General features: G+C 38.0%; 1 protein-coding gene across 1 annotated transcript in view; it reads left to right on the top strand.

Moving 5' to 3' along the window:
• diaph2 (diaphanous-related formin 2) overlaps positions 1-23,171 on the top strand; it is a 382,189-nt gene that overhangs the window by 98,652 nt on the left and 260,366 nt on the right. The window contains exons 7-11 of the mRNA XM_042418197.1: positions 2,403-2,542; positions 16,445-16,519; positions 16,617-16,686; positions 17,504-17,640; positions 21,129-21,237. Of these exons, the coding sequence (XP_042274131.1) occupies positions 2,403-2,542; positions 16,445-16,519; positions 16,617-16,686; positions 17,504-17,640; positions 21,129-21,237 (531 nt within the window). The remainder of the gene's footprint in view (positions 1-2,402; positions 2,543-16,444; positions 16,520-16,616; positions 16,687-17,503; positions 17,641-21,128; positions 21,238-23,171) is intronic.

The raw sequence follows: 23,171 nt of genomic DNA, 5'->3' as shown, positions 1-23,171 counted from the left end.
ATTGTTGTGGTTGAACCATCTACGAAGGCAGTTCCATCATTGTTTAAGTTGAACCTTGAAGTGAATATCTCGCAAACTCAAAGTCACCACATTTCACTTCAGGGTCTTGTTAAGTGTCTGGAGTATCTGTCTTCCTCCGCTTCTCTTTCTTTCTACAGTAATTGAGCTTTCAAAGACTGTATAACCAGTTTTATTAGTTTTAATCATTATTTTTTATTTGTGTCTTGCCATTCATAGTCAATACCAAAAATGATATGGAAACTGTGCTCAGCAGAAATGTGCAACAAAGATTTCTGAGGTAGGTAGTAGCTGAATCTAGATAGTAATGAGAAGGATTCTTACCTTTCTCTATGGCTTAATAACTATCTTACTGTCAGATAAAAAGCTAAGCCAGTCACTCCTCCACATTCACCCGCTGGTGCTTGAGAACAAGATAAATGGGATAAGTGCTCATATAGATCCAGCTAAGAAACATAGAAAAAAAGACACAAGCATAAAAAATTGATTTATTACGAAATCAAACTATAGTTAGGAAAACTACACAGTTACGTGAAAGTACGCTCTCAGGTTTACCTTCCTTTGAGATTTTGCTGCCTTTCATTTGTACAACTGCTAGTATCACAGTATCAGAGCTATGGAAAAATTGTGAAGCCATTACAAGGAAATAATGGCTCAGGTATTCCTAACAAAAATTGCAGTAGTATGTCATTGTTGACAAGCTTTTAGTGTAACAAAATGTCATACAATGATAATAGATTAAGATCACATTAGGATTTGTGTGCTCACATTTCCACTTTAATATAATTTTAACAGTGTTCATGGAAAAGATACCCCTTTTTGGTTTTTGGCAGGAATCACCCCTGCAGCTTGAGGAATGGGCTTTTTATATCAGCCTTTGTCAAATAAATACTTTTTGTCATTATTGAGCCAATCAAACTATGAGCTCAGTTTACACCTAAAGCCCATAATTATTGGTAGCTTGCTGTTGTAAGACTTCCTCTGCTGTTTCAAACAAAAAACAAAAAAACGAAAAAAAATCATGTTGACTCTGCATTGCAGGAGAGCAGCAGGCCTCTCTTTTCTCTAGATAAATGAGCTAGCTTATTACTTCCCAAACTGCCTATTAGCACAGTTCACTTTGTGGGGAACCAGCAGTGCAGGGATGAACAGAGTGAATTTGGCCTAGCAGTCTGGTTCAGGCATATCTGATGCAATTTCTCCTGCATGTTTCCTCATTTTGTTTCATGTGGTACCTTAACTCAACCTCCACCTGCAATGTAGCTTATGTTGAGAACAAAACATGAACATTACTAATTACTAAAATAGTTTGCTCTCAATAAAGTCACAGTAAAGTCATTACAGTGTGTGGTGGTATATTTTCACCTTATATGTTCCTGCGACCGACAAGCACCTGTCTGAAAATACTGGCTGTGCATGGGGAGTTCTGTCCTTTTATGAAAATTACTAATTTAACACAGATTTGTTCTTGGAGCATGTACCAAGAATAGAAATAATGCAGTCAAATTACTCAATTTGCAAATCTTTGTTATTTGTATTCCTCAAAATTTAAGTTGATTGCTGGACTGCATGGATGCAATGTCAGACCTACAATGGATTCAATCAGTCAGTAACTTTGGAATTAAGTTGTAGCTCAGTGTAATATAAAAAGTTGACTCCAGTGTGTGCTGGGAGAGAGAGTGTATAAATGTGTGTTTCCCTGCTGTGGTGCAAGTGTGTATTGCTGCCAATAGGCAGTCTCATTGTGTAAGCATCAGTGTAGCAACATGTCCCGAGAGACCTCTCTGGAGATTATACACAAGAATCCATTTACTTCAAGCATGAGCTGCCACAGATATCATGTACTGTAGAGCCTGTGTTTGGCACTCAGTGAATATTGTCCATCATTAGAGTCTTGGCTGATTGAGAAGAAGAGAAGTTGGCCAACACATTTCTAGACATTTCAATCAGTCATCCTCTTTCTGAAACACAAACGTTTTGGCCAGCTTTTTATCACAAACACCTTGGTGAGAAGCCAAATTTTAAGTTGTTCAAACTGCTTGTAATTTATCAAACAGCTGCACCTACTGAGAGCACAAGATACCTACTTAGCAATATAACATCCTTTTCTCTCTTAACTGTCTTCTTGAATGACAGAATATAGCTGTTTAAAAAAAATTAGTGCTTCTTAAGCTACGTAAGGAAAAGTTGGTTTCTTCTCACTCCTTGAACTGTAATTATACATTAACACATCTGTTTATTTAGAAATACACTATTTATTCAAATCAAGCTTGGATTTCCTTTACTGACTTTCACAATTTCCTTTTGTTATTGATTACCATTGTTGTGCAGGTCATAGTATTGGATAATTAATGATAAATGTCCTGTTGATATTTTGTTTGCAGGGTGGACTAAGGAACAGCAAGCATGAATGTACACTTTCATCCCAAGAATACGTCCATGAGCTGCGTTCTGGCATCACAGAAGAAAAGCTGCTTAATTGCCTGGAGTCCCTCAGAGTGTCTCTCACAAGTAACCCCGTCAGGTCAGTAACTCAGGCTCTTTTCACACACTGCAAACTGTGCTTTGTAGCTGGGAATTATTTGAATATTTGCAAATACTACAGCTCAAAGCATTTCTTTGAGTATCTTCTATTATTGGCATAATGATAGAAAGCTCATCAAAGGAGGGCTCACTTCAAATTTCTCCTTTTTTGTTCACAACTAAAAAAAAAAAACTGATGTTATGAAGACTCGTGCTGTTGAGCTGGCTACGCAAGATCAACTGCTACTTAGTTTGTGTTTCTACAGTCCCTATTATCCCTAATTTACATGAACACATCATTTAGCAAGGCAGACGTTTTTCTCTGGACATGAAAATTTTCATTTGAACAAATTACTTTTACACACAACAGGTGTGCACAGCTGGAAATACTGTACTATTTCTCACCAGTGATTGCCGGCACTTCATATAAGATTTTCCAGTTGTGCTTAATGCACAAAAAACAGGGGGGGGGGGGATCCTATGGAGCAAAAGGGGATGTTCTATTTTTTGTGATTGTTTTAAGTGGATTTATGACTGATTAATGTAATGCTTGACACATCTTAAAATTTTAATGTTAAAAAGATGAACATTTGAACTTGATTATATATTTATTTTTACTTACTTCTAAACATCTCTTTTACTTTTTTCTATAGCCCTGTTTACACTTACTGAAAACATACTAAAGTGTGTCTTAGACAGCTCTTAGTACACTACACTACATGGCATCCTGACTTGACTGAAAAAAAGGACTTAGCTATGTGTGTGGAACAGGAGGACAAACCTTCTACACACAGTGGATTACCCAACAGCTTGGACTAGATGATAAAGTATGTGCACAAGCCTTTTTACTCATGCTACCAAGCTATATGGGTGAGTGCAAATGGTTATGTTTGCTATGGAGCAGCACAATTTGCATATTGGGCAAATTTTGATGAAAGGGGTTGACTGCTGTCCATCTTAATGATATGGACATATCTAGAGAGGAAGTTATTAGATCTAAATAAGGCCTTGGATATGTATGTGTAGGATGTACGTTAAAGATGAGCACAAATGTATTTTTACTCCAGCAGTTCATACAATTCATTTTATTCCTTTGTCTATTTATTTGCATTTAAAGAAGAGAGGAAATATAGCTTTATTATAGCTTATTCCTTAGATATATGATCAATGTTATCCACAGTGATCAGAGCAAAGTGCTGTCTGCTGGACATATTTCTATTTGCATATAGGTAGGGTAACATTATAGGACTTGTTCCATGTGGCTTGATAGCTAAGTTAAACAAGAAAGACACATAACATCAACTTTTAAACAAGCACAGCCAATGGTGCAGCTGGCTAAATGAGCACAAGCTTATAGTCATTGGCAGTGTGTCTGTCATTCCAAACCACTCTGTCCATTAAGCTCTAATAGATAGGAAGACTGGTTTTCCACATCAGAAAGCCAGACATTTTGAGACCTTAATAAGCATGTGGCTCTCACCCAGAGATCAACTCTGTGTCATGTGTACAATCTGCCTCCAATCTACCAAAAGTAAAAATGGCCAGTGCCTGCAATTCTTCTCTTTATTCTATTTTAAACTCTTATAACATTATTTTCAACATATAACGATATTTTTTTTCTCAGCTCAGTCCTGTTGAGCTTTGATTGGCTCTTGAGTCATTCATTATGAGGCTTCACTGATTTTGTAAGCCTTGTCTCCACTTGTTACCCAAAGTCTCTGCCTTCTCCCTTTTAAATGTGATCTTCAATTTTAATTTGGTCCCACTAGTGCAAAGGAACCCTTAGTGACAGCAGATCCTCTAAATTATTTGTCAGCCCACTGCTGAAGAGATGTTTCTTAATGGTGAATCAATAAATGGTGCATATTAATTGGTTATTGGATAAGTGGAATACTTTTTATGTTGACCCTGTGTACAGAGAAAGGACCTGCCAGCCTGGCCCCAGATTAGCATTTATTTAATCTGTGTGTTAGTACCAGTATTATAGCTGAATCCCTGCATTAACCAATTTGAAAGAAAAGGCAATACAGTTTGTGCTCTCATTAAAATCCTGTGTATTCACTACAGCAACAGGGGCTCAACAATGAATAAAGAAATGGATAGAATGGACATTTTCATTCATCTCACTCTTCTTTCATATCAAGCTTAGAAGAGGAAGTAATCCAACCATGGGAGTCGACCACATGACACATTGGTTTGATTCAGATGGCTAACGGGTGACATTAGCTAGTGGTACATACAGAAAATAAATTATACATAGATTTATAATGTCCTAAACATAACACTAATACACATTTTATATATTGTATGTTAGGTAGTATAATGAATAGCCAAGTAGCTAAGTAATTATCCCTCGAGTGATTGCAGGGCTCTGAAGTCAGTCTCCACAGGCTCCTGCGAGCTGTGGGGAGCCAAGTCAGCCTTTCCACTCTGAAAGGCCAACTGGTGCCGAGGGGATGTAAGTGAGGCCAGGCCTGCCCTGTGGGTGTTTTCAAATGGCTGAACCTTTGACCAGCATGTAAGGGACCAGTGCTTTAAGGAGGAATGGCCTCCCACGGATGGCCAGGTCCATACAGGGAGAGAGGCACCTTTGGGTGCCTGAGGAGGAGGACTGTGCGAACACCGGTCTCCTGCTCATCTTTACGCCTCTCATTATTTCTCTCCTGGGGAAAGGTGCTGATTATTTCTTGAGGCATGGATAAGGTTTCCCCTAATTAATATGAATGCACTTAATTGTCATGGATCACAACACACAGGAAAGTCACATTTGGTTTGCTACTCCTCTGACTCCACTATGTTAATGTAACCTTTGTACGGTATGTTATCATATAGCTACTGAAAATAACCACGAAGGAGATGACAGAGCAGTGCATTCATGCTTGTTTTAATTCGCACCTTAGAATAATGATCAGCTGGCCTGCCTTCGGGTATTGATAATCTTGGGAATTTATTGTTGATCATACCTGAAAAAATAGCAGATTGGTTGTACCATGTAGTAATAAGACTGTATACAACATATATATATATATATATATATATATATATATATATATATATATATGTGTGTGTGTACTTTTCATAATTTGCTACCATTCTTTTGTATTTCTAGTTGTGCCTCACAGTTTATTGTATTGAACAGTATTTCTCATTATAGAGACAAACTTCCATTTCAGCAGAAATGCCAATGTAGAGTCAAGAGCTGATTATTTTCTAGTATTGCAGTTTTCTCACAGTTGAAAAGGCCAGATAAACATTGTCTGAGCCTGTCTTTTCTGTGTTCAAACGATTAGGCCCTGATTTTTAAGTCAGGGCTCGCATTTATCAAACATTGTGGTGAAGGAAGAATCAATCCTAAATGGAAAAAAAAAATCCTTGGAGTAATGCATATCTGGTCTTAAACTCCTATTGGCTTATGGATAAATATTTTAATATTGTTAAATGTATCAATATTCTTGACCTAAGTAATCCTATCTTTGTCAGGATTCAAGAAAGCTGCAGAGGTTGTCAGCTTGTGACAAAGGATTCAAAATATCTGTTATGACAGGAGGTTCTTTTTTATTTATTTTTTTAAACGTCCACTCATTTTTGGCTTCTCTTGCACTTAATATGTCGGCCAAAAATAGCCTCTGCACATCGAGAGATAGATTCTTTTCTCACACTAATAAAACCAAGAATTGATCCAGGGCACATTACATAAATGGACTGATGAAAGATCAGTCCTTTACAGAACAAGATAAGATAGATAAGAACAGATCCACACAAGGTTACTGTGCTAAGCAAGAAAAGTTATGATAGATATCTGTGTCATTTGGATATATGACAGCAGTTATACATGATTTCATACTATACATCTATAGAAAATAACCGTGCTCTGTGTTAAAACACTGAAGACATTTGACACTTAGGTGATGATTTAAATCAAAACAGTACTTTGTTTTATTAACCATTAAACTGAATTCTGTACGCTAAAGTCTCAACATCAAAGTGCTGTTGTTCTTCACAGTGAGTGCTTACCATTGCTTTTTGTTTTTCCTGTGATGTTTGGGCAGCCTGCTAATTTGCTCCCAGAGGCCTGTGTTTGTCTAATAGTTTAATTGGCTGGGCTGTGCACCTGTTTGGCAGCGCAGGTGGCCACAGGGCCATTGTGCTGAGGGCCTTATCTCCCAGGCAGTCCCACACAGGTGTGTGGCATGTAGCCTTTGCAGATCCACCCACAGATGGCATTGCCTGGAGCATCCACTGCCTACTCTGTTTTCACTCTCTTCTTCTCAGATGCCATGTTTTCTACTTCTCATTCTGTCAAAAATTTCCCCAGCCAATTATTTATCCTCTACTTCATTCTCCCCCTTTGAATTTTGTCATTTGGATACTCGCTTCTTAATTTAGAAGTGTCAGATTGACTTCCCACTTTTCATTAATTTCTTAATCCACTGACATGAAGTGAGATGCCAACTTACAGAAAATTACAACCCTCTTATTTTCTCATTTGGTGGGAGAGGAATCCTGTGGTGTTTCAGTCTGGCCTTATTTTTCACAGCCATTTCACAGTTTCTTTACTCTTTTCTCACACACTTGAAAACTGTGATAGGGTCCATGTAAAATACATCTAATTTAATCTCTATTTTAATAAGCAAAACATGTTTTTCCCTTTACAGTTACCAAAGCAAACACTCACTGTTTTAAATCATGTATGTTTAGAATTTTGTTTTTGCAGCTGCTGCTGCTGCTGATGATGATAACCTAGTTTCACACTTTATTTGATAACGTCAATGTAAAGCAGCTTCATCAATAGACCTTCCAGTATAAAACTAGGAGAGTGGCCAGCAGAGCACATATCCACGGCCCCAGCTGCTGAGTTCCCTGTGTTTAGCCTTCAGCGTTACACTATGACTCTGTCAAATCCTGACAGTGACTTCCATATTAGATCTGCTAGCTCTCAGATCCCTAAGACATATTTAAGCATAATTGAACTTGGCTCCTAACTTTTCATTATGTGAAATCTTCACGGCACAAGTCAGACATTTTCTCGGGGGGCATTTTCTTGTGGGGTCTTTCTGTGGAGGCGGGAGAGACATTTGCTGACACCAGAGTTTCTCCCTGTGTCTGAATGCTCAAGGTGTGGGTTGTTGTGATGATCTTGCCGCTCTGCCACACAGGGTGTCTCTGAGACTGAATCAGTCTCACCAGCTTTTCTCAGCTGAATGCTTGTAGCTGACTGAGCACCGAAGGTTGCATGGAACACTAGTAATGGGCTTTTTATGAGCTTTGAAGTTACTATGGCTGCTAACATAAAGCTGCTCGTCCTGTTGACTGTCTGTCCTAATGCCCAGCGTGAGAAAGCATTCAAGAGCATACTGAAAAAAAGACATTTATGCCAAGTACAGTGGTGGTGCCCCATGTAAGTCATTCACAGAACCCAAATTCCCTCAACTCATAATCTATGTGCATTATTTGATTTTAACAAACAAATTAACTCTTTTTTTGGGCATATGCTTTCTGCTTTAAATACTGAAATATCTCCTGGAAGGTGAAATGGTGTTACGTGATTGTCTATGACACATACAGTTTAAAGCAAGACAATTAAAAGGTGTCAACAAAAGCCAATCCCTTTTGCACAAATGTTTTTTAATAAGTAGCACTAAGTGATATTCTTATATCCCCGCCACTTCCTCCCTTGGCCTCGTCTGTCCAATAGCCAATTAACACCAGCACAAAGGAGCATATCCATCTGTCTATATGCTATTGTGACTACTTGAACAAATATGAACATCTAAACGTCTCACAGGTTGTATATTCCCCCCTTGACAGCACAGACCAGAAGTCTTGTCTGGCACAGGCACAAAGTGTGAGTAGTGGCTTGTAATGCAACTGCAATGAGTTAACACTACACTGATGAATGCTACTTGTTTGAGGATTTAGGTACAGTAGACATCAGTGTGCCAGCTCTGTCTGACACAGATTCTTCACAGAGATGAATAACTGTTTCAACTTTCTCATTTTTGATGTGGAAATAGCTCCCTATCTCAGTGAATCATCCATAATTGATCCTCTGTATTCACTTTTTTTTATCCTGGATAGAGCTTTTGTAAGCTCAATCAGACTCCATGTCAATTTGAAAATTTTAAATATAGCGTTAAAAGACATGATGTCCTTAGAGGAGTTCATGGGGAAAGGCTTCCACAGGGCACATGACAATCTGATGTCTCTGTACTTTGAGGATCAAGCCACCATTTCTTCCCATTCCGTCGCTTTGTTCAGTAATGGAAAAATAGTCATTTGATTTTCTACCATGGCGATTAAGATTTGACATTCTCCAGGAGGTGATATGGAAAGAGAGACACAAGATATCCAAAAATCTAGCCTGTCAGGGCTATAACATGCATCGCTGTTGCAACAGCAAAACAAGTAATGTGGGGTGGAAGGTTTCTAATGGAGTAATGTTTTTTATACTATGCTGCGGGACTCTACTCTCTAGATTCTCAGTGCTATTAGAAACCACTCCCAACCACCCTGAAGGCCCCAGACAAGTTTGTTCTGTCACTTGTCAAGGAGAAACAAGACAGAAAAGATTTGGAAATTACATAATTATTTACTTGACGTGTATAGGAAATAGAATTCAATGGTTCTCGTTTTCTTCAAAAGTAATAGAAATACTTTGCTTATTAGTGAATCCACATTTATTCAGGTTGGTTCTATCATTCTCATTTTATAGTATTCAAAGACATTTATTTGACTGTTAAATTTGGTAAGAAATGTTATAACACTGTCCTCAACGGACGTGACGAGCAGTCAAAAATGAGCAAGTTAACTAGTTTTTACCCTTGCGGCTGACTTCAGAGTTGACGTTCGCCCTTCTTCCTCAGAGGCAGTGAAAACGATTTTGGAGACATAAATGTCCTCAGTGTCTGGGTATATTTTAAGAGTGATGCCTATTTCATTTTATGACACCATCTGTTAACCTCCTAGATAGCCATATCTGTTATGGCCCCAGAGTGATACATACATAATTCAGAAATATCTGATTTGAATTCCATATTGATTTAGTTGGAAATTATCTTTCACAAGTATAGGAAATAACTGGTATATTACTGTACTATGAATCTAAATGTAAATCTCTAAATGTATTGTCATTTTTTACCAGCTCTTATTATCCATTCTTTTTCTAATTTTGGCAGTATGATGCCTTTGGATGCAATAGTATATGTGATATAGTGCTTTTGGTATCTTATCCTACAGCTAAACAAAAATTGAGTTATTCAATGTATTATTCAGTATATTGCAAAGATATTTTCATGTTTTCTGATATGTGGGACATAACCCAGAATCCCATGTGATCTGAGTCCATATTTAACAACATCTGAGCAGGAAGTCTGTCCAATCTAGTTCAAATTCTCAGAGTGATGCATATTTGCTGCTACTCTTATCTTAGGAATAAAAGCATTAATAAACTTTTTGAATCTATGAAAGTCATTCTGTCTGCTCCAGGATATAGGAAAGCTGCTGAGCTGCTAATGTTTTAGTTCCCAGCAGATAGCAAGTAATAGGTCAAACATGCGCACGCATTGTGGTAGGTGTACACTGACACTTTGCAAAGGTTTTTATATATGTACTGTAGAAGGTGAAAAAGCTTGAACAAAATGGCAACTTTTGACTTTGAAAATAGAATATTTCACTTTCTCTTTCATAGAAATGCTTGCCTCTGCATTTCCCTCTCCATGAAAGATCAAACTCATCCTCTGCGGAAGTCAGAGGAATGTGTAGATACATCACATCAAACTGGATGATCCTTTCTCTGATCTTCTGCAACATATACAGATTTACAGTATACCCAACAATTAGGGGTGCAACAGATCACAAAACTCATGGTTTGGATCGTATCACTGTTTTGAGTCACGGATCAGATCAATTTTTGGGTCAGGCAAAAAAAAAAAAGAGACAAACATAACTTAAATTAAAACAACATTCAAGAAATCCAATATTTATATAAAATCATAAAATATATAAGATATTCAATACTCAATTGTTAAATTAAAGTGCAATATGAGGCATGATACCATTGTCCTTAGTAGTGAATGAAACAATAGTCTGTGTCCACATCATCAAAACCTACAAATATGAACACGTCTTGTCCTGCAGCTTAGATTGTTGAACGAGCCACCAAACAAACATTCATCAGGGAAAAGTGCACCGCTAACATCAGTTAGCAGGCTAGATAGCTAATTAGCTGCTCAGCTACATTAAACAGCATGTAAACATACCTGCAGATGTCACTTCGGACCTGTTAGATGCTGGTTAGCTTGTTTCTCTTCAGAATCCCTGTTAGTGAAACACTGTTCATGACTTGTACTTACAGCAGTTTGTTTACTTTGTCTCCAATGAGACATTAAATTTTGCAATTAATCCGAGGTTCACATGTGTGCCGAACCGTGGGGGGCGATCCGTATGGATCACGGATCAACTATGTTCCGTTACACCACTACCAACAATTAAATTAATTAGTCCAATCAACCAGCAATCTGCCAGTTCTACTACTGGTTTCTCTATATCTTCACCTAGCAGTGAAGATTGTTGTGTGGGAAGCCTCTGTATTATTCAGGGGATAATTAGAAATTTCAAGAGTGTTTTGCACTCTGTTGGGGGTCATTTCAAATTGTCTGGGGGGCATGGTGTGCTGTTAGCTGTCTGCACTGACTGGTTGATTTAATTCTGATAAAGAATTCCACTCCCCGGTATCACACACTCATGCGTACACATACAGCCACACCGCATACAGACACACACACACACACACTGTTCCTGCCTTCATTTAGTTTAGTTTTGCATTCTAGCACACACACAGACAAGCACATAGACACACAAGCACCTTCAGTTCCACCAGAAAAAAATGAACAGTCATTTATGTAGAAGGCCTGATCTTCATCTTTGTTAAAGTCACGTTTTGGAATCACGCTGAGACTCAAATACCATTAGAAGTGCAAAGTGCTCCTTTTGAGTACTGCACTGCTCCCTCTCCTACCTTGCTTGACTACACTAGAAATCATATTCTTGGAGTGCTGACACCAGGAATATTGTCCTCAGACTGTGTTACTAGCTTTAGTACTTATACCAAATATCAGAACTGCTTTTCTTGGTTCTGTGAACAGCTCCTGAGCTGTAGCTCATGAAGTTTTTTTTATTATACATTTATTTTGGAGCACCAGTTGAAGAGACACCACCTTCTCAAATAGTTATTCTATACAGCAAATTAGATGTGTGACATTACAAGTGTTTTGTATTGTTCAGCCATTACTTGTTCTCTTCATTACATATAAGAACGACGCCAGCCAGCAGGAGACAGAAACATGAGCTATTATCAGGACAACTACGTGGAGTGACACAGCACCTGTCACTTGGATGTAATGTAACCTGGAGTTACATGTATAGACATCAACTGCTCATTGTTCTTTTACAAGGAGAATGATGAGCACAGGTCAATGATTTTGGCTCTGCTGGATGCACAGGATACCTGTTAGGCTTAACAGTCAACAGTCTGCAACTTCTCAAAGGAGAAAGAACATTTATAGATTAATATTATGAAATAAAACAAATATCCCTAACCCTAACAAACTGAAGTATACTGTCACCAAGATGTACAAATCTACATGAACAGCAAACAAGAGAATTAGCTTTTGTTATATGAGCTCAAACAGAAAATTTAAGCAGTGCAATCACATATATTTTATGAATCATTCAGTGCTGCTCATCTGTGTTACTTCTAGATTATGAGGTGAAAACTCCTGTGTTTTCTTTTGACTGTAGTAGACAATAGTTTTGAAGGCTATTGCCTTAAACACTAAAATTGTTCGTGGACAGTGTTTGATTTTAATCAGATAAATGAAAGCTATAAAGGACATGTAAGAAAAAGGAATGGCTAATGGCTATCATATTATTTTTTGCAGAACAGAAAAGTACAGTTAATATTTTATATCTAATATCTCTCATGCCCTGTCCATTATAGTTATTTCGGCAAGCTATTAAATTGGTCGAGGGATAATGTAGCTCCATGTTTGGCATGGTAAATCACTAAGCAGACACTGGTGGTGCTCGGTTTCAAGCTATAATGTTCAGAGCTATTTGTTGCACAGAGCATTGGGCCTCTATTGGAATACTGTAGTGCTGGATAGGTCAGTACACCCATAGAGGGACAGTTGTATGGCTTTGCCTGTAATACAATATGAAAGATATTGCACTTGCACAGAAGCTCTCTATAACACAGCTCCCCATCTAGCCATGATAAAATAATAAAACCGGTCTATAGACTGAAATCAATGCGTGTACAAGCCATCTAAACAAAAGACCAGTGATCAGTCAAACAGAAAGGGTGAGACAATGCCTGCCTATAACTTTTCCTGTTGCTTTTTTAGATACTTACTGTGGCTAGTGATGTGTACCAACATGTGCTTTGCCATTTTTTCACAAACTCTACACTCTGACCACACTCTTTGCTACCTCGCCTCACATAAGAAGTATAGAGATTGGATGAATGTTTGTTCATACATAACTACATTTGTTATGTCAGGAAGTCAATAATGTCTTTTGGCCTTTTGGGGAACAAATGTTATTTTACAGGAAGACAGATGGTCATCTGATGTCAAGACATTTTGAATGTGTTGTATTAAGTTTACAGCAAAGAAATATCATCAAAAATCCAGAAGGTAATAGACTTTTGATAAGGCTGAATTGTTTTTGTGAACATACACAGATTAATGTGATTCCTTGGCAGTGTTTTGCCAGTAAACATCTTGTTTACATCTATCTTTATGTTTGTGGGCTAAACCGTGAGATTTTCAAGACATACATTTTATAGAAGTTAGCATAACTACAACATAATTGCGTCAAGCCAGCAGAAATAAACCAAAAATATATAATAAGAAATTGCTTCCCTAACACCGACCATGAATTTTTCATTTTGCCTGCGGAATATACATGATTGCAGAAAGTAACACAATTTGGTGGCACTTAACTAGAGGATTATAGCCATCAATATTAGATGAACAAGTTCTCCCCCATGTTAATGAAATCCTTGGATGTATGCCCATATTAGGAGAAGAATCTGATAAGGAAAGACTTTCAATCTCTTGTTCCTTCACTTTTGAATCCGACATTGATATTTTAATGGCCACCAGAAACAAGCACCTTATGTTTAATCAAACATGAGCTTTAGCCACGTCTACGATACAGATTTTTCAGCTCTGCTTCCGAGGCAACAAGGGTTATCTGATTAGAATGCCCACTGATACTCCTTTAAGCTTGTAAATGTTATTGATGATAATGCTTATGAGGGAAAGGTAGAAACAGGCTGCTGGGCTGGCAGCCTGTTGCAGTGGACAATAATAATATTATTACTGCAAGTAATACTACCAGTATTAGTGTTATTAGTATTGCTATTTGTGTTAATAGTTGTAATAGTGTGTTGTCCACTGAGGCAGTTTCTCCGATGAACAGAGAGGGCATTGCATAACCTTGGGACAACTGTGGAAGTACCATCTCTCATTTTCTTTGTTGTAACTTTGAGGACATTTAGAAGGCAAGCTGCAGAGGACCTAGGGGTATACGTGAGGGGACAGAAAATGATAGAGATCTGCAATGTAGGGAGGAGCCAAAACATTTAGTACCTTAAAAACCTTGAGGAGGAACACATTATGTTGCAACCTGAAGAAAAACATACATTTTTGATGACAAAATTACTCTGGAAATGATTCCAGTCCCACTCCTTTTTGTATCAGTCCTGTTTCAGTCCAACAATAATAGAGAGAGGAAGAAAACAGACTTTTTCCACAAAATTGTTGCAAAATGTCCAATTTACATTCTGTTTCAATGTTTTAATTAGTGCAACTTCCTCAGTTCAATGTAGTTATTTGTAGAAGCTTTATGACTGGTTTTGTGAATGATTGGTACTTGTAATGTTTTCCTATAATTTGGTTTTACAAGAAGGTATGTGTTTGTTCTAGATTTGTCTTCATCAAAGTTTTTAGCTACATCTACATCATTTAACCAAATAGTGACCTTTTTTGCAGCAAACATCTGTGTGTGTGTGTCCAATATATGAAAGATCATTTTAAAACTTAACAGCAGTCTAGTTTCTCCTAAATTTCTTCCAGACTCTAAATCTCAATTTGTAGCACCAAAGAACACATCTGCTTTTGTTGGTCTTTTTTCATTATTGTCAGATTTGTTAGTATGCTAACTCTAAATATCAAAATATTGAAATTGGATGAATATTTGATTATACATGACTATATTTATTTTGGCAGCATGTCAGAGAGTCAAATCATGTCTTTTGGGGAACAAATTTTTATTTTCCTGTAAGGCAAGACATTTTGAATGTGTTGTAATAAGTTTACAGCAAAAACATGTCATCAGAATCCTACAATATAATTTGCTTTTAATGTGGATGCATTTTTTGTGTGAACATACACAGATGTTATTCCTTTAAGCACTAATTTGCACGGTTTCTTGGAAGTAGAGAGAATCATCTTAAAATAACCAAAATGATTGCAAAGCAAGAAATGATAATGTGAAACCTCTACTAGTCCTTACGGCAGAGGACAAAACAATTTTTTTTCTTCAGTGCTGTTCTCATACACCTTACTGAGGTCATACAGCATTCCCAGAATCTCATATTGCAGTTATGGTGTATAATAAACAGAATTTCTCCTCACAAATATTGGTTCCATTTCTTGCGCTCCAAAGACTGACATTACCATCATTACCAAGAAGCATAAACAAAGACTGTGGATTTACTGAAATGTGCTCCCTCAGCCATGTCGCCTCCTTTTCCTCTTTGTTGTCCCAGTCTCTCATTTGCTCCCACCACCTCTGTATCACAAATACATATAACTGTATTGTTATTCTGCAGTTAACTGAGCCAGTTTGTTCTTTATTCTCTTTTGCAGCCTTAAATATGTGCAAATCACATGCTGGAAACAAACCTTCTAACTGGGAGGCTCTTTGTAAACAGACATTTATAAATTTACAACATCATGATGTTTTGTTTTTATTAAGAAAACAGATCATCATTATACACAACAGTAATATTAATAACTTATAAATTGGCTGTGCTTGTCTGCTAATGAAATTTGAGTCATGGTAGGTGGGGGTTGCAGTGCGTGCTAATTTCGTCACAGATCAAAGAAATACCTCACCTCAACTTCGCCAGTTGCCTCAGGCTAATGCATCTCATCCCTAATTGAGGGTCTTCTCCGACTCACTGAGTCAATACAAATAACTTTAATACTCAAACCATTATTATTTCAAATCATTGTCAAAAAGGCGGGATAAATCATTGACTTATGCCCCATTAATGTCAGAAAATTGCTCCATGCGTTTTGCGTTATTGACAGTTGGGGGCCTGAAAACAAGTAATGCTAATGACATGAACTGGCTGTGACCACACTGTCCCTCCCACCCTCCTCCTGCCTCTCTCTTTTCCTGCCTCAGACAAACGGGCTCATCTGCACTGGATCATTTGCCGTCTCCTGATACGCTGTGGTTTATAGCCAATTATATCTTGCGATCCATTATCGATTACAGTGTTATCTTTCTTGCATTGCTTAATCTTTTGGCACAGGAACATAGCAGCTCACGGGGAGGGCCTGAATACAAACTGCTTTGCGATGGGAACACTAGTTAAGATGGATGGGTGTTCATTTGCTTGTAAATGGGTACAGTTTAAATTCAAACCGATTCATACTGTATTCAGTATCAGGGAGGGCAAGGTGGTTTTTGATTTGCAGCTCTCTCTGCTAGAAATTAAAAACCATTACAACAGTCAATTTATCTAAATGAGTGTTGAAACTATGATATTATAAGAATATTGACTGAATATTGGGAACTCATTTTTTTTTCTGTGTTTTCTCCACAGTTGGGTTAATAACTTCGGTCATGAGGGTCTTGGCCTTCTTCTGGATGCTCTGGAGAAGCTGTTGGACAAGAAACAGTGAGTGAACTCCTGTGACATCCCTTCTCTGTGTCATTTTGCCTTGCTCTTTTCATGTAATCACATTATTCTTATCAATATTCCCCCTTTTTTCCAGGCAAGAGAATATCGATAAACGGAACCAGCATAAACTCATCCAGTGCTTGAAGGCTTTCATGAACAATAAGGTTTGTATGAGTCGATGAGGAAAAGCCAGTCCACTCAATTGATTCATTAGATAATGAAGTCATTTAATGTCAGTATGACTGCATGATGAAATTATATCACTTGGATACAATCCTAAACAACCTGAGATGAGTCAAAAGTAATATGTTGTTAAAAAGCTAACTCCCTGAAATTTTAATTATGTTTTAATTCACTGGTAAAGGGTAAAGATAAACTCTAATGTTTTGTACAAACAAATAAAATGCACAAACAAGGACATTCTTTGTACACTTATATTGAACATCTTAAAAAATTCTAACAGTTGTTCAAGTGGCCAGTATACCAAATCTGATATGAATCTGGAGGATGATGAAGACTGGGATAATGGGAAGCTAATTTTACCATTTACAACCCACAGTCTCGGATCTTTTAATTATCCTTTTTGGGAAGGTCTGGCTCATTTCTCAAAAGTGGCACACATTTCAAGGAAAGATGAACTATTGATATTCCTACTCTTAGACTTAATCCCCACACGTGGTCATCTTTACCCATGCCTTCAGTTGTGGGGAGACTAAAAGGTACAGGAGACTATAAGTATTTGTCCCTATAGTCCTGTCCTGAATTGAATTAATTCATCATCCTCTCCATTTTCTCCCATGGCCTCGTTGTCCCTCCTTAAAAGAAAATTAAGGCTAACTATAACTTGCGTACATGAGAGCGTTTTTGTATAATTTATTTTTTACTTGCAGTGAAAGTTCTCTATGAATGCAAATGCTCTCATTAATTTATGCCCAATGGACCTTTTCATTACCCACCCTCTTCCCTTCCATTGTCACACAGTATGGACTGCAAAGGATCTTGGGAGACGAGCGAAGCCTGTTGCTACTGGCACGAGCGATTGACCCCAAACAGACCAACATGATGACAGAGATTGTCAAAATTCTCTCTGCTTTCTGTATTATTGGAGAGGAAAACATGTAAGTCATTCGTCACACTTGTCGTAACACATCTTGATCTTGCAGATGCTCTCTCTTATGTTTTTTCATGTCATCATTAAAGAGGCTTTTCTAGATTGCCTATCATGTGCCAGTCCACTCAACATGCAAATCATCTCAGCACAGTATTATGTAAGATAAAGATTTTGACACAGTTAAAGGATCAGTTCACCTAATCGGGAGCCTTGGTTTTATTTGCAGAGGTTTTGAGACATTTGCCACTGAGACATCCTCTGCTGCCCCAAGACAATGTGTGTGAATAGAAATCCATTTTTGATGCCCACAGTGTGAAAAAACACCCCCTCAAAGTCTTTCTCCAGAAATAGTCCCCCGATTCCTCAGGATAATCCGCAAACCTCACTGTAGACAGTTTTCATTTGACAACAATTTTCTACTGGAGACATAGTCCGGAGCTCTCAGTGACAGATACAGTATCTCAAAACATTTACAGCTAAAACTAAGACTTTCTGCGTGGCTTAGATACCACAAAGAGGAAGTGGGAAAATATATTTTTTGTGATTTGGGTGAACTGACCCTTTAAGTACCTCTGCCTAACCTCCATTCAAAGTTGTAAACAACTTTTCAGTATTCAAAGTTGAGTGAGAGAAACATTTCCCTATCTTTCCCAGTAAATCACTGCTGATATGGAAACAGCACAACACCGTTTCAAAATCCTGATTTATGACAAAAAAAAAAAAAAAAAGAAAAAAAAAAGGGCTGTCTTTGCTATATTTACACACTCTGTAATGTTTCTGAAACAGCAAGAGGTAAGGAGACGGATGCTTCTTGTAAACACTGGAATATCACTATTACTTCAATCTTCTCCCACTTGGTGGCATGTGCTCATAGAGAGATAGCACTGCATGCATATGTTTACCCACTGTGTGCATATACAGTACTGCATTTACAGATGAGCTGAGACAATTTGAAATCTGGTGGGTCACATGGCCAGTTGATGCAGTTTAGTCTGTTTAATTTGTTAAACTACCCAGTATAGTTTGCCATGGACACACAACCTGGTTGACAGCTTATAAATTGGATTTAGGGGAATGTTTTTTATTGTTTCCCACAGGGCCAGACTAGAATAACAATGGCACTTCAAAGTCAGTCTGTATGCAGTGGTGGAAATAAACAAACCCACAAATTCTGTTAGAGAAGCTGAGTTCAGCAGTGAGTTTCACATCTCTGACCATCCAAATAGACCTGGCCTTTATGGTTGTAGTTCTGAACCTTGCTGCGACTGTGCGTGGTTTCTAAAACGATTTTCTGGTTTCTGAATATCAAAAAGTGTGAAGGGTTGGCTTGCAGATCATTGAATTCGATTCATTTTTTATATTAGGTAAATTGCCTCAAGATCATTCTTGTTATTAACTTTCAGATTCTGTATATTTATAAAACCACAATAAAATTCAGTAACTATTCCTTAGAAGCCATATCCATCAAACAAGCGTTTATAATAATGTGAGAGTATCTGTATTCTAACAAATACATAGACAACGAAACCATGTAAAACCTGTTTTACCGTAATGAAATAATTTTAATTATTTTCTGGGAACATTTATAACGAAGAGCATAAATCTATGCAAATACATCTTTAGATGTGATGATGATGTAATTCATGAGGTATTGTCCCCTAGTTTTGAGTGAAACAAAAAGCCTCATAAGTTGGCACAAATGGAAGTGCTGTTTTATCTTAACAGGTTAATGGTGTTTTACAATGTTTTTACCAGCCTGGCAGTTTTATTTTGGGAAGTCAAAATAGAGACAATCAGTCATATTATTCAGATTCAAACTACTTTTACAACGCTTTTTAAATGAAATTTTAAATATGTAACAATACATAATTGATGATGCCAGATTGTTTCAATTTCTTCATTACTTTTGCTGATTGATACAGTTGAATTGGAATAATTTATAATTGATGCATGGCGCAGCAATTACAACAATTAAACCTAAATAAATGCCTTCTGTTACTGTTATCACTCTTAAAACTCAGACACAGATTTGTTTCTTGCGTGCACACACGTACATTCATGCATATACAGTATCTTTAAGTAGGCACTGGGTGTACAAATAGAACAAATCTCGCTCTCTCTCCCTCTCTCTCCCTCAAAGTACTTAAGAATAGGTTGAAGTAAACACGGAGAACTTTGCCATGATCATAGCCCTGCATTCAAACGTTCGTATCCTGTAAATATGACAGCAAAAGGAGCTGAGGCGTCACTTTCTTACTCAGAAACTTCTCTGCCAACCAGTGTTGTGACGCTGGCTCATGTTCAACACCCACTTCAGCTGACAGCATCAAAAGGGAACACGACAAGTTAAGCAGATCTATCTTGCCTGTTTTGAAGCGTCGTTTGAACTGGCTTTAAAGCTACTCAGTATGCGGCTCCCTACGCTCGTCTGTGACTTTCTAACCCCTATCACAGAGCATGGCCATTCCATTTATCTCTGTGTCAGGCTTACTCCACACATACAGTCCTATTGGTCAGACACATGATCTCCCTTGCTCATAAAGCAACTACTTGTATTTTGTCACCCTGGAAAGTGTTATTTTTATTTTTTAAAATAAGGTGATAAAAAAAAAGGCAACAGCAACCTTGCACAGCATGTGCGATCACAAACAATATGCTTGCACATGTATAAATCAGCTGATCCGTACAGCTGACACTTCAACATTTGGCCCAGTCTATTTATTTATTTATTCATTTACTTATTTATTGAAACAGCAAGGGGAATTGATATATCAAGCCGAGAGCTCTTTTGTACCCAAGGGAGTAAGAAGGTTGAGGACAGTAATGCTGTTCAGTTTCTCGATTTGTGAAGGCAAAATAGAAAATGTGGCCTTGCGGTGACAGAGAGACCACTTGTTGCCAATTATAATGTGTGCCTATTTTGAATCAGTGCTTACCTAAATGTGCGTAAGACATCAATTTACTTGTATTGCAGTCCTCCGTGTATGTGTGTGTTGAGCACAAAACGTATCCTCTTCTTTCACAATTTAGAGGCTGGAATTGTCCAATGCTCTATTTAGCCGAGCTGCCTTGAGCCTTTGCAAGTACTCTAATTTGCTTACCGTCTCAAAAGGTGTATTTACACATTAGTCTGCCAGTCCCTGCAATAATTTGCTCCCTTTCTCACTCAGCCAAATACACTTTAGCACAATTGCTTTGACAACTAAACATATTTGCAATAAAACCCTGTTTTTTTTCTAGCATCACCTTAGTAACAGCTCAAAATTGGATACTGCAGTAATAATAGACCAGATTTCATACAAAGAGATGGAAAGTAGGGGCTCTTGTCCAGGTGACCAAAGACTGACCGAGTAAATGTCCACACCAGCACACAAGGGAAGATAAGATACATGGTGTTTGAGCTGAAAATTGTGAGTAAATGTCCTGTCAGTGAGGTGATAAACGTGTTTGTTGACTTTTGTGTTTGCCTGCTCCCTGTTCTTTGTTTTCTTCCAGCCTGGATAAGATTCTAGCTGCAATGACAATTGCTGCAGAGAGGAACAATAAAGAGAGATTTGCTCCAATTGTGGAAGGACTGGAGAACCATGAGGCCCAGCAGCTCCAGGTTTGGAATCACACACACATGCACACACACACACACACACACACACACACACACACACACACACACACACACACACACAAATGTTAACACCTCTAATAATGATGCATTCATCACTGCCCTTTTATTAGATTATTTCTTTCCAAGTGGCCAATTCAATGACCAGCATAGAGAGCACTATGTAATTCTATATCACTGCTCTCTATTATGCTGTGGCACACTTTCTAGGTTGCCTTGAATAGTCTTACGCACTGGTTCATACTGCCCACAGTGGACAGAAACCTGCCACAATCCAGTGCCATTCCCACAAATTCTGTTTTGTCATGGAGACCACGTTTGATGCCAGACAACACTGAAATTGATAGTTGAGTCACTCTGGGGTCCATTGTACCTCTGCTGTCTTCATACATGTGCTTTTCTCTGCCTCTCTTCCTGTCTTTGCATCCACTTGTCAACCCCACAGCACCTCTAGCACATGATGGGACGGGATCACCGGGCTATTGAAATGAACCCAGAGCTTCATCACCACTGCTTTAATCAAAAACACCAGCTTCATTCATTGCTCTCACTGCTTCTCTCATTTTTTTCTCACATCTTACAAATACTTCTCCTTGCGTTTTCCATGCTGCTGTCAGGTTCGGTCTCAGAGGAATCGGTGTTAAAGGGCAACTAAAGCACCATACCGCTCCTCATTTTAACTGGTATCCTTCAGTAGCAGGAAAAACTATACAACAACAATAAAAAAACACTTAAAACATGTTTTTGTAAACCCAAAAGCAGGTAATTAGTTAAGGAATTACTTTTTTAACTGCAGGGATTGTGAAGTCATGTAGGAAAAGTCATGAAGGAAACTGATGAGGCGGGTGGTAGAAGAGAAAATAGATATTCTTTTATTGGGAGGCTGTTGTTTTTCCTTTACATTTTGCCATTAATGAAATGAAGCTCTGCTAATTGTGAAGTAAATTAAAATGCTTTGCTGATGCAGGGGGTTCAAGGAAATTAATAGACTTTTTATCCAAAACCTGCGATGGGCTGTAGAACTAGACTTTGCTAATGTGATTAAAATGTGTTTTGCTGTAGTTCAGGCTATGCTCTTCTGCTGAGCAGGAGAGAACTCAGCATTCCAACTTTAAAACCATCCCAGCAGTGCCACTTTTAATTATGGTGTTTGGAACTACCCTATGGCACCACTACATTTCTCTAAACCTAACACAGATAATGCCCCTACCCCCCCACCTCAGCCACTCCACAATACATGGCTGAGGTATGTTGGAGGTACTTGATGTAAGTATCAATCTGCATGCAGGAGAAAAGACAGAATTTTTCATGAGCTGCATGGCTTTCTTCGCTCACATGAATTCTGTGAAGATTTGGTGGAGTTTCTTTTATGTGTCTGGCCTCTGGTGGATACAGTGAAATGTCAGGTTTCAGTGCACAGATCTAGTTTAGAGGCCTTCAAGCTCTTCTGTAACGTGAAGAAGTCAGCCATGTTTCTGGTGCCTGACACCGGTGGCACATACTCAATGGCGGTGCATCCTTAACTGAAATAAGCATTCCCATGGGAACATACAGTATCTTATATCTGTATCTCATAGCAACCTGAATTTTTACCCCAACACCCAGCTAATAAATGTGCTTGTTGTCCCACTGCTACAACTGTACGACAACAGAAATACAAGCTAGTACTGTTCATTTCAGATAGCTGATTGTAGATTTAATAAAAGATGACTTTAAATGGAGTTTAGTTAGCAAAAAGTTATGTATTGCTTTTGTGGATTTTTGCAGATACACAAAGATACACATAGGTGTGCATTTTTTATTTAATGAAAATGTTAAGAAACACAGTGTTGGGATAAAATTTTAAACCAGGTAAAAGAAAAAAAAAGACCCAGGAAACCACACAGAATAAGCATTGTTATGGCTCTTATTAATAACAC

Source organism: Thunnus maccoyii, chromosome 8, assembly GCF_910596095.1.
Source record: "Thunnus maccoyii chromosome 8, fThuMac1.1, whole genome shotgun sequence".
Taxonomy (NCBI): Eukaryota; Metazoa; Chordata; class Actinopteri; order Scombriformes; family Scombridae; genus Thunnus; species Thunnus maccoyii.
This window is presented reverse-complemented; position numbering and strand designations above follow the sequence as displayed.